Source organism: Alosa pseudoharengus, unplaced genomic scaffold (genome assembly GCF_046254945.1).
Source record: "Alosa pseudoharengus isolate Yale_2024_CS ecotype anadromous, Long Island Sound unplaced genomic scaffold, YU_APseudo_1.1 YU_APseudo_1.1_scf_3, whole genome shotgun sequence".
NCBI lineage: Eukaryota > Metazoa > Chordata > Actinopteri > Clupeiformes > Clupeidae > Alosa > Alosa pseudoharengus.
In genome coordinates, this window is record NW_027468718.1 from 32309408 (window position 1) to 32322747 (window position 13340).

The following is a 13340-nucleotide window of genomic DNA, read 5'->3' on the forward strand; positions in this document are numbered from 1 at the left end:
TTCCTCTCTCTCTCCTGCTTAGCCTCTTTTTTTCCTCTCTCTCTCTCTCTCTCTCCTGCTTGGCCTCTCTTTTTTCCCTCTCTCTCTCTCTCTCTTCTGCTTAGCCTCTCAACGCTGTTCCACACCAGAGAGTCTTGGCCACAGCTGGGCTACGGCACGACACGGCGCGCATATTGAAACGATAGTGTGCTGGGGCTCCTCCGTGTGTCTAGGTCAGGGCCACGGTTGGCTGGGTGGTCTCGGCTCTGCCTCTCCAGTCTTATCTACTGACCAGATCCTGGTCCCACTTTTGGGGGGTTTGTAGTGCCACTGCACCGCACCCCTCGCCCAACCCTACTCTTCCACTACCCACTGCTCCCATCCCATCAGTAGTGTCCTCCCCTCTCAGAGCTGCAATCTCTGACTCATGGAAGGAGTAGCCACACCTCCCCCCTCCCCTCCCCCTGCCCACCATATCTTGAGAATGTGGAGGAGCATGCTGGCAGATCCTCCGAATGCGCAACTAATGGCTCAAGCTCCTGGTTGACACGAGCTGTTTATGCTTTGTTGTTGTGGTTTGTTTCAGCCCTACAGCGAAAACTGCCTCCTGCGATATGGGCTTGCTAATTCAAAGGCTAGGATGATGCCTTACACCTAGTAATGCCTCTCCTGGTGTGCAATGTCCTTGGCCAACGATGCTTTAAAATATTATTCTTTGGTGTACCTTTCTGGGTAAATAGAACTCTCAATAAGGCAGTAGAGATGAGATTGAGTATGTAGTAGGCGGGAATTTAGAATAAGAGATGGCAACTGACTGTGCCTCAGTCGACCTTGAAGGTGTTTTGGTCTAAAACTTCAGGAACTCTTTTTGACAAAAGCTGTAATGGAAAACAATCAATCGTCCTTTAGGGATCTGTTTGTGGAATTTTCATCAAAGTTTGGGTGAATTTGAATCTTTGTACCTTCTGTCCATTGATGACAAAACAGGTGTTTAGACAGAGACGTGATCTACACCACTTCTGAAGTCTTGCCATCTGTTGCTCTCCACTGCAGATTCCCATGATGCCGTTCTGCGGTTTAATGCTGCCCCCACAGAAGGCTACGAGCGGGACGTGGGGAACAAAACCACTATACGTATCATCAATTCACAGGTACGTGTATGTGTGTGTGTGTGTGTGTGTGTGTGTTTGTGTGTGTGTGTCTTTGTGTAGCCCCTCAGCCATGCAAAAGCACAATGTGCCATAATGACTATATGTACTATATGGAGGCACTCTATCCCTTCAAGTAGTTGTTTTAAGTTGATTTGGTCTTGAACCAAATCAGTCTAAAAAAATTAAGGTAATTAATTACTGGCAACCAGAAACGGCCTTTAGGAGTTCTTGAAGATGTAGTATGTGATATAGATCAAACTGTTACATTGAGTCTACTATTTGAAAAAAACTATTTTAGGTAGGGGGTTTCACAGATTACTTTCAATATACAAGAAGGATAGTGACAGCTTTTAGATAGATAGATAGATAGATAGATAGATAGAAGGTCTCAGTAGCATACAGACAACACACACACATTCACAGCAGAAAAAGTAATTAAAAGCATATAATATAAAAACACAACTAAGCAATAAGGACAGTAGAAGATAAAGAATATACTAAAATACAAATTATACTAACACTTAATCTAAATCAATTCTAAAAACAGTATCCACATAATGGTGATTAATCAATCAAGAGGCGCTTGCAATGACTGAGGCAGGGACTGAGCCTGTGATTCTCTGTGCATAGTAAGGTAAGGTGCTCTGTGTGAGTGAGTGTCATGGTGATAGTGCAATGGTGATAGTGGTCATGGTGATAGTGCAAATGAGTAAGTCCAACAGTGCAACAGTGCAAGAATAAAGTCTATATATCTATATATCTATATATATAACTATTTTAAGAAAAGGTATAAGTGTGGCCACAGTTCGGCTGTGGCATGGAGGGAGGGGTTATGCATATGTGCTAATGTGCTAATATAGCACCCAAACAGTGAGGCAGAAAGACAGTGGTAAAAAGTGGCTAGTGGACAGAGTATCCAAACATGGAGGGGGTGAAGAGGCAGACAGACTATGCAGAGAAGTCTATCTCTCCTCTTCCCTTAAGTGAAGCATTGAACAGTTCAATGGCCCTGGGGACAAATGACTTCCTCAGTCTGTCTGTTGTGCAAGGCAGTGAGCGTAAGTCTCCAGCTGATCAGGCTCTTCTGCTTAACAATAGTGCTGTGGAGTGGGTGACACTCATTGTCCAAGATGTTGATCAGTTTGTTCAGGCTCCTTTTCGTCAGATATTGAAGTGATGCACTCCAGTTCAGCTCCCACTACAGAGCCAGCTTTCCTTACCAGCCTGTCAACTCGCCCCGCATCCTTCTTCTTTGTGCTTCCTCCCCAGCATACCACTGCATAGAAGAGGACGCTGGCAACAACAGACTGGTAGAACATCCTGAGGAGCTTGCTGCACACATTGAAGGACCGCAGCCTCCTCAGGAAGTACAGCCTGATCTGCCCTTTCTTGTAGAGTGCATCAGTGTTGGCTGACCAGTCCAGTTTATTGTCCAGGTGGAGACCCAGAAACTTGTAGGTTCTTACCACCTCCACATTGACCCCATCAATGGGGACTGGTAGCAGAGTGGGCTTAGACCTGCGGAAATCCACCACCATCTCCTTGGTCTTAGAAGTGTTGAGTTGGAGATGATTGAGTTTGCACCATTGCACAAAGTACTCCACCAGGCTCCTGTACTCCTCCTCCTGCTCGTTCCTGATACACCCCACAATTGCAGTATCGTCAGAAAACTTCTGCATGTGGCATGACTCGGTGTTGTAGCAGAAGTCAGATGTGTACAGGGTGAACAGGACTGGAGAGAGCACAGTTCCCTGTGGCGCTCCAGTGCTGCTGATCACAGTGTCAGAGAGACAGTTCTTCAGTCTGACGAACTGTGGTTGCTCGGTCAGGTAATCTGTAATCCAGGTTACCAGGTGAGCGTCCACACCCATCTGCAAGAGCTTGTCTCCCAGTCTGAGAGGTTGGATGGTGTTAAAAGCACTTGAGAAATCAAAGAACATGATTCTCACAGCACTTTTCCCCTTGTCTAGGTGAGAATGTGTCCTGTGTAGAAGATAAGTAATGGCATCATCCATGCCCACTTTCTCCTGGTATGCAAACTGTAACGGGTCTAGTGCATGGCGTACCTGGGGTCTGAGCATACCTAAGACCAGTCGCTTCATTGTTTTCATCACATGTGATGTAAGAGCGACAGGTCTGTAGTCATTAAGCTCACTAGGGTGTGGCTTTTTAGGGACAGGGGTGAGACATGATGTCTTCCACAGTGTTGGAACTTGTCCAAGGCGTAGACTCAAATTGAAGATGTGCTTCAGTGGCTACCCCAGTTCAGCAGCACTTATGAAGTAGTGGAAGGAAGGAGATCTGGACACCAGTCTGTTATGGTTGTATTCACATAGCCAACAATGAGTGCACAATGTATTACAGTCTCTTATGCTTCTTCAGTGTAGTTTCTAAAGGAACATGATTCTGGACGATGTAGCAGGTACAGTAAAGGTGTACTTGCTGTGGGTCGGTACAGTAGTATCCAGAGTTATCCCGCCATTTTTTTTATGGTTACCTTAGGCTTTTAAATTGAGTATATCCTCTTAACAATTAGTATATTTTTTTCTAGCAAATGAAAATATTTCATGGCTAGTAGCAGCAGCTAGGTTGCAGTATAGTTTCAAGGCTGCAGAAAGCACTATGAAGTGGATAGGAGCACATCAGTGCATTATCTTGAGATATTGGTATTCATTACATGGCCTCTCAGCCAATTACAGTGTGAGGTTGGAACTAACGGTGGTGCAATTTCTTATTATCATGAGCCCATGACCACATATTGCCTGCTGCTGCTACCTGTCGAGGAGTCATTTGCGCATCGTCTTCCACCGGCCATGGTGCAAATCATGCCAAGTCTATTTGCAGTGGGTGATTTGAAGTGTCCTTGTAACACCATCTCATCTAATTCCTTCCATAGCTGAAGAGCATATATCTGCGTCCTGTGTTAGAAACTGACTATATCATTGTGCTCCCCTAAGAGAATATCTAGGTTAGTGTCCAATGTAGGCATTTATTTGAATGTGTGAAGAGTGTAGACTGATATTGAGTTTGCCTTCATTATGCCACCGGTCCCCTGATTCCTTTGACGGTATGTGTGCGTGTGTGGGTGTGTGTGTGTTTTATTTCCTCCACAGATCCTTGCCAACCCCAAGCATCAGTTTAATAGCAGTTCGCTGTACAAGAATGTCACACTGGTGGCTTGGGATCCTGCACCCTATGCAGTCAATCTACACAAGGTATATACAACTACTGAACACATACACAGATTTTCAAATCATCTTCCTTGGTACCATCTACCATCTTCTTCCTTGCCTACAGTGTGCTGTATGCCATGCTTGTTTCCGTTCTACTTGAGAACTGCCCACCTTGCGGCACATTATATAAACATGTCACCATCAACTATATCATTAATTATCATAATATGGCAAACTCCTATCATGGGGAATTTTATTGTTATATAGATAGCAACTGCAAAACAGCACAAAAACCACAAAAGGAGATTATTATGAAAAGCCCCACAGTATTTCTAAATAGACAGGCTCTGACCTCACACATAATTTTTTCACACAAATGAACTTCACTGGAGTTTAGGTGATCCGTTCTCTGGAGAACTCAAGTAATTTGGAAAACACCTTTCACACCAACTATATAAAATGCACTTACAGCTCACTATGATGTGAGCCAAAAGCTCTAGACTCTAGATTGAATACACCCTCAACGAGATGTATTAAAGGGAATGTCATTGAGATGGAATAGAGTCTATGATTATTTGAATATGAGGGACTATTTAGGGTCATTGGATCCGTCATCATCAATCCCATCCCAATCCCATCATTTTATTTTTTTCGTCCTACACCAGAAGGTTAAACCAAGAGAGAGAGAGCTATTTTAAGAACAAAGAAATTGTCGGGTCTAGCACTCATAGTTTCTTTCAAAGGGAATGCAATCTGAGAGTCTTTTTAGCAAGCCTTTCATATCATGCAGTCGGCAGGTACAGTAGGTAAATATTTTGTTACTGAAAGTCACCAAACAAAGAGATAATTTTGGACACAGTGGAGGCTCAATTTGTGCTCCTATCCAGATGCATGTAAAGACTCACTCCTTCATGGCATTTAAGATTGATGGCGTCTCTTCCTTGCCTACAGTGGCATGCAGACAGGCCTACTTCTGTTATCTTCAGCTACCAGGCAGTAAGCTTGCACAGTAAAGACATGAGGTTAGGTTACATGAAGGTGAGCTGTCATGCTAAAATTGGCAAAATGTAACTTATTTCTAAAAGGCACAATACAGACATACGCAAGATGTTTTATTACCCTTTACACATAATTAAATCAATATATTTAACCAAAAACGGCTGAGTCAACTAACAAACATATTCTTAAGGATGGCCTCAACTTACAACTAATAGCTTGCCAGGTCAGGGTTAGTAAACGATATAAAAAAAATACAATTTCAACAAGAAATAATGTCACTCCTTTGACAAACAACATCAAATTGAATTTCAATCTGCCCTCTTATAGGCTTTTATTTCATTACTCAGAGATGAATTGCCATCTCAATGGGCCCTTTAGTCACTGGCATAGCCTCCACTGTTGATGATAAACCTTCTCTCAGTCGCATAGGCTTAAATAGTGAGTTGGGATGTTACTGCCACCTCTGAAATAGAGTATGCCTGTACACAAACTAACCTCTTCTCCTCCATTTGGTCTGTAAAGAGGTTTGTAATAACATGATGACCCTTAGTGATGGTTTCTTTGTGCAATTTAAATAGAGTACTGTTGTTCCTAAGCTTACACGCTGTATGTTCAAAACACACCTACCTCTGCACAGTGTGAGCATTGAAGTTTAGCTACTGTCTGTCAAACCAGAAACCCTACTACACAACAGGTGAATCAATGTAGCATCTTAATTTTGTCGATATGTAATTTTTCAGTTTCAGTCGGTCATGAGGACAAGTGGGTTATTTCAGCTCTACCAGGAGCATAAAAGTGGCAGGAGTGTGAGATGCTGTCATCACAGCAAACGTTGGCTGCTTTGAAGAGCCTATAATATAAAACATTTAGTTTGATTAAAACTCTTTCATTTACTACATAACCTCACATGTGTTATTTTATAGTTTTACAGTTTTACTCACAGTGTAAAAATAACCTGAAAAAGAAATAACCGTAAATGAGTAGTCGTGTCCAAACTGGTTAGTTGGTGGGTAGTGTAGATACACACAGACACGGGTAGAAGGGGATTTTACATGCGTTGGGCATGAAATGAGAGGCAGTGCAGAGGTGGCAACTCTGTCCACCTAGTTCACTCACCTAGTGTGATTTCCTCTCTGCCTTTGCATTTTCCCCTTCACCAATTTGATGTTTTGTCTCTGATAAAATGCTGTGATGTTCGCGATGTTGCATTCTGCACATGACATTGTTCCATTAACCTCCGCCTGGTGTTGATGGAGTGTCTTGGCAGTGACGTTGGTGCTGTTATTTTTAGCTCGCTGCCTCTGCTATGGTGGATGGATTAAATCGCCCCCCCCCCCCCCCCCCCCCCCACACACACACACACACACACACGTCTTCTGTGGTATTTTAGAGCTTTGGACACATTGTCTACTTAATTCCTATTTGGTCGTATTGTCTATTAGCTTCACAATGGTGCCTCTTGTGTGAAAGAATAATAAAACAGAATAATAGTGTCAGGGTTTAATTATTCACAAACACATTTTTCTACTTTGTTTTCTCTTTGCCATTAGTTTTATTCCTGTAGTAATTTTCTACATGTGCAAAACCAAGGACAGAAAGTGTGTTATTCCCCCTCTGGCAGGATAAACATGTCTGAGTTTAGCCTGAGCTGAAGAGCCAGAGCTCTTTATTAGGGGAAGGGTTCTGGTGTGAGCTGGGGTAAAAATAATGGAATTGAAACTGAATGCCCTGAAGGTGTCTCACCATATGCCAAGAAGATAGACAAAGACTTTTGGAAAGTAGCGTTAACTGTTCATGAATGGCTCAAATAGAAAAGAAGCGTTATAATACAGAACCTGAGGGTACAAAGTTGTTCGGAGAGGCCTGCAGGGAGATCATGTAGGCTCACCAGCATGTGCTTCTCTGAAGGCAAACATCAAAGGGTTGAGAGCCAGTGAAGTAGTTTGTAAAGAAGTATGTGACATGCACATTTATGAGTTGATTAAATACAGGTCTGCCGCTGAGCTCTTAATCATCTCTTTGTTGAGAGTACAAGTGCAGTGCCCGTTAAAACATGCCATTCCTGTAGGAAACCCATAGGCCAATTACATAGCCGCAGGTATGCCTGCTTTAAAAATAGGATGATGGGGAAAAAAACATCATCAAAGCATTCAATAATGAATGCTCGTCTCAATTTGGGACCTTGCAGGTGGAATTGTTGTTTGTTTATTCAAAGTGAAAAGTAGCCTGGGCTATTCAAAGTGTCAGTTTATTGTACATCATTTTTACGTAATTTTGAATAGCCACTGCATACCCGTGTTTGTTGGCGTGTTCCAAAATTTGCAGAATCAGTTTATGCAAGCAAACTGAATACAATCTTTATTGTTGATGTCAGACATGGTAATAATCCAAACATCTTGCATATTGACCCGTGCTGTGCCCTGATTCAGTGCTGCCAAAACTCTGTTTCTGATCCTGCGCTGTGCTGTGTGAGAGGGGGAGTGGCTACAGTAGAGCGGAGAAACCCAACGTGTGCTTCTTTTACCGATATACAACAATATATTTTGTATTACTTATCCAAACAACGTAAAACTTGGCACTGCACTTACTCGTGCCCATATCAAGACACCCGTCAAGTTTGGAATCAATCGGACTTTGACAGATATGCAAGCCTACAGTGCTGTTTGAGAGGGGGAGTGGATACAGTAGAGCGGAGAAAGCCAATGTGTGCCTCTTTTACCGATATATTTAATAATATCTTTTGCATTACTTATCCAAAAAACGTCAAACTTGGCACTGCACTCGTGACCGTAGCAAGACACCTGCCACATTTGAAATCAATCAGAGGAACGGACGTTCACGTAATTTATAGATATAGTCAGCCAGAGCATTGGAGATATCCAGCCCACTTGCATAAGCCTATTTATAGACAAATACGTATATTCTTTAGAACTGTTCACTTCATGCCGTAACCAGATGTCATCCATTAAATAAATTACAAGTTGGTTGAGGCACAGTGGTCCTTGGACACTTGTAATGTATAATTGATAAGGGCATGGAATCCACTATCTTGAAATCTCCTGGCTTCTTCTTATTATTATTATTGGGGGCCAAGCAGCGAAGCTGCGAAGGCACCCATTGTGTTTCTATTTATTGTGACCGCCGCGCAGCGAAGCGGCGGTCATATAGGTTTAGTCAGATTTTTTTTTTTTTTTTTTTTTCTTTTTTTCTTTTTCGCATGCCCAAATTTCCGTCAATGAGTCCCGGGACACTGAAAGACCGGGGTACACGAAACTTGGTGGGCATGTAACCCCACATGGATAGCATGGAACCATCGTTTTTCGTTTTGATCTGTAGCCCCCCCGCTGGACTGGACCCCCCAAAAGGAGGGTAGTTTTCTGTTTCCCGAAAGGGAGGAGTTTTCTGTGAATATCTCGAAAACCGTAGGGTTTAGGAGGACCATTTTTTTTTTGTATGTTGATCTCAAGGGGCCATGTCAACCCATTCCATATCCACTCATTTCATGTATAGCGCCACCTAGTTAAACACAAAAAAGTAAAAATTAGGTGTTGTAATTGAAGGTATCTGTGACCTAACATAGTCAAAACTGCACGAAATTGGAAGTGTAGGATCATTATGACACCCTCTGTATGCACGCCAAATTTAGTGGAATTCCGTTCATGGGGGGCCACACAATAAATTAATTTATGTTACTATACACCAACTGGCCTGTAGGTGGCCGGAGACAGTTTTCTGTGAATATCTCGAGAACCGTAGGGCCTAGGAGGTCCACCTTTTTTATGTATGTTGGTCTTAAGGGGGCATGTCAACCCATCCCATTACCACTTATTTCATGTATAGCGCCACCTAGTTAAAAATTAAAAAGCAAAAAATTAGGTGTTTTCATCACAATATCTCTGGCTGACAAGGTCAAAACTGCACGAAAGTGTAGGATCATTATGACACCCTCCGAATGCATGCTAAGTTTTGTGTACTTTTGTTCATGGGGGGCCTTACAATAAAATAATTTATGTGTACATTTAGTGTACACCAACAAGGATTCCCGGGACACTGAAAGACTGGGGTACACAAAACTTGGTGGGCATGTACCCCCACATGGATAGCATGGAACCGTCATTTTTCGTTTTGATCTGTAGCCCGGCCGCTGGACTGGACCCCCCGAAAGGAGGGTAGGGCAGACACAGTTCTCTGTGAATATCTTGAGAACTGTAGGGCCTAGGATGACCATTTTTTTCCGTATGTTTGCCTCCAGGGGTCATGTTAACCCATTTCATGTGCACACATGTGGACAAACAGATACACACACACACACACACACACACATACATTCACAGTAATCATACGTATGACACATACTCACACAGTAGACATATGTACGGGCACATACGCAGGCACACACGCACGCACACACACACACACACACCCACACACACACACACACTCACACACACACACACCCACACACATAACATAAACATAACACAAACAATCAAGAATTTCTCAGAATTATGAACAGGCAAGATGGAGGTGGGGTTGTATAAAATTCATTTTACATATGAAATCTATGAACTAATCATGTTTTGGTACTTGTTGTCTAGCAGATACCAGTGAGAATTGAGTGTGGATAATGCAATTTAGTGAGAGTTAGAATCATATAGGCCTTTCAGCGTGATTTCTTTTTGTGGAAAAAATGTGCTGGACTGGGCGGCGGTCATATTTTGTACCGCTCTGCGGTACATCTAGTTATTATTATTATAACCTTTTCTTTTTACCTTTTCAAGAACGAATGCGACTCTAACCGCTTAACGTACAGACATGTTGAAATAACTGTTTTGTAGGACTGGAGTCGGACAAGAGTTATTTTTTCAGACTTTCTTAAAAGTTTATACTTTTTGAGAAATAGGGGATTAAAAATGTTAAAAAGCTAATTTTTCCCCCATAAATTTGAATGGCTGTGATGTCACAATGGCCTAAAGCCAGCTGCACTCGTTAAAGGTCCAGTATGTAGGAAATAATGGAAAATAAACTGTAACCATTCCAAACATGGTCACCATATGTTGTCAGAGTAAGAAAACACGATGAATTGAAGTAATGGCTTATTTGACAACATTACTCTAACCCGTAAAACCCATGAAAAAAATGAGTTACGGGGCGGAATCTCTTGGAATTTTCGTTTATGTTTTGAACGATTAATTCTAGAATAGCGTATTAATAATGGGCTAGCGCGTCCTCCTATTTGGGTTGCCAAATTAGCAAAGGCCAACTGTCAACAGCTGTCAGTTGTAGTCATGAACGCCTACGAGAGGCAGGCAAATTTCCAAAATTAAAACAGAAACAAATTAAGTGGACATCGGAGGAGCTTCCTGAGATGGTTACGTCTTCGTCAAACAAAGAATATCAAGTCTGACGCAGAGCTGGCCATATTTCTCCACAACAGGTAGCCTAGGCTAAACTTCATCTGCATTGCTAACTTCAGCTAAATATGTTACGTTGGTTAGAGAGGTATGTTTTGTTTTCACTGTTTCCGTAATGTGTAGCATGGTTGGAGAAACGTTAAAGCAGCTGCAGGTCAACTAACGTTAGCTAAGTCTTCATTACATCTGGCAACCCAGAAGAGGCTCGCGTCTGGTAGTCTTGAGAACGTTCACCAGTGTTTTGATTTTGGCCTACAGAGCGTTCGGTAACAATCCTACAAATCGCACCTTTAAGCTCCCAGAGTAGTTCCCGGGCTAATCAGAACACTGGCACAGGTATCACCTGTGAATCCAACTGTATCAGCTTCTAATGCATACAATGTGGCGCTCCCCAAAACTACACATCCTGTTTAAGTGTTTCCCGTGTGTCAAAATACAAGTCACACCCATATCTCATGCTTTGCGCATTATATCTCCAGAACGACTTGATGATTATGCTTCAAATTTGGTACAAGTGTTTGTATGGACTCAAAGAAGTGAGATGATGTTAGAGGTCAAAGATCAAGCCCATGAATACTCTGAGTGCGATATCTCAAGAATGCCTTGACATACATGCCTGAAATTTGGTATGAGTGTTTGTATGGACTCAAAGATGAAGTGAATTGATGGTGGAGGTCAAAGGTCAAATGTCAAGGTCAAAAACACCTTGAGTGTTATATCTCAAGAACGCCTTGACACACAAGGTTTTTTGGTACGGTTTGTATGAACTCAAAGATTAAGTGATTCAATTTTTTTTTTTCCAGGAATCTCCCCACCAACATTAAGCCAGCAGCTTTCCATCCACTATTGTAATTCCTCTGGCATTACATTTCTTGTTTATTAATCATGTTCAGTGCTTAAGGTGTGGAAGATTTCTCACATCAGGAGAACTGCCCATAGACCTTCAAGCCAGAGTTTAATATAGCGGTTTGTCTAATATATTGATAAAGGAAATGAAAGAAAAAAAACACAAGATGGAGAACATAGGAATCCCTGAGCTTCACAAAAGACGATTCACATAATTTGATTTTATTTTATCACACTGCCCTACATATGTTCTGTTATTTCACATATATATGTTAAGACATCTTTCTTATTTCACCGGTGTATATAAAGACATCCTTGTTATTTCACCTGAATATGTAAATACATTTTGTTATTTGACCTGTGAATGTAAAGACATTGTTATTTCACCTGTAAATGTAAAGACATCCATGTTATTTCACCTGTGAATGTAAAGACATCCTCGTTATTTCACCTGTGAATGTAAAGACATCTTTTCTTCTCCGCAGTGGTACATGAGCCCAGACTACAACCTGTTTTCTCCGTATGTGGAGCACCGGAAGCACTTCCCAGCGCAGCCCTTCTACATCCTGCACCCTCGCTTCATCTGGCAGCTGTGGGATGTGATCCAGGGCAACACCCTGGAGAACATCCAGCCCAACCCCCCCTCCTCTGGCTTCATCGGTGAGGCATTCAACATGTCATCCAGCTGTGTGTGTGTGCGCATGTGAGAGATTGGAGAGGAGATGGATAGAGAAGCCTTTTGCTCAGTGGTTGGTATGTGCATGTATTAGGGGTGTAACGGTACACAGAAGTCACGGTTCGGTTCATACCTCGGTTCGGACATCACGGTTCGGTACGAGTTCGGTACAATGGAGGGAAAAGCAAAACAAAAATGCAGAAAGCATTTTTTTTTGTACATGTCTCAGGCTGTACCACCTAGTGTCATACAGTCTCTTCCCTGAGCCATCTGCAACAGCCTGAAGTGTGTAAGATGTAGGCTAAACAGTACAATAAGTACCCAGACTCCATCTGTAACTTGTAAACAAAATAAGACAATCAGCTATAAAACTGAAAATAGGCCTACAGCATCTCTTATTTCTGAAAGTGCAAATTACATAGAAAAATGATTTTTAAAAATCCACTTAAGCAAGACCTTCAACATCTGTGTTTAGTTGTATATGGAAGGGTCTACAATTTGCCTCAATATTTTTTTTATTGTGTGTAAAGTAATAATCTAGCCTACTAACTGTGAAAATATCACACTATTTTGCCTTTTTTTTTAAAAACGAAATGGCTCCTTTCATTTCATAAACAGACTACAACTAGAAGTCACGTGACTTTGCCCTTTGACGTTAACTCACCGTAGCATGGTTTGTTTATTAGCCTGGTTAGCGTTGTCACTTTATTTTACTGTCTATGCACTTAACACTACCAGAACCTCATGTGAGAAGTTACAAGTTACCCCAACATAAAGGTAATTACCACGCGACTTACATAGCTTTCTGTCATTACGAAATCATTTAATGTAAGCCATAGGTTTTGGCCCTATTTGTATCCAAAGGCTGCTGAAGCGCAGGGGAAGGTTTTTCCCCTCGTTTCAGTGATTGGTAGCCTACATCATCTGGGTGATGGCTTCGAATATGTGTAGCATTTTTTCCACTCACATACCCAACAACTGCTGAACAACGCCGACACACAGTTTCATCTTATCTACCACTCTTTCGCCTGTACTAACGTTACTGTAACTGAAGTTCTCAAACTTGCGATCTTAAAGAGACCAGCGGATCCTCTAACTCTTG

General features: G+C 42.1%; 1 protein-coding gene across 1 annotated transcript in view; it reads left to right on the forward strand.

Annotated features, from left to right (window-relative positions):
• Nucleotides 1-13340, forward strand: part of st6gal2a (ST6 beta-galactosamide alpha-2,6-sialyltranferase 2a) — a 76413-nt gene that overhangs the window by 54319 nt on the left and 8754 nt on the right. The window contains exons 4-6 of the mRNA XM_076264052.1: nucleotides 1033-1130; nucleotides 4244-4345; nucleotides 12048-12222. Of these exons, the coding sequence (XP_076120167.1) occupies nucleotides 1033-1130; nucleotides 4244-4345; nucleotides 12048-12222 (375 nt within the window). The remainder of the gene's footprint in view (nucleotides 1-1032; nucleotides 1131-4243; nucleotides 4346-12047; nucleotides 12223-13340) is intronic.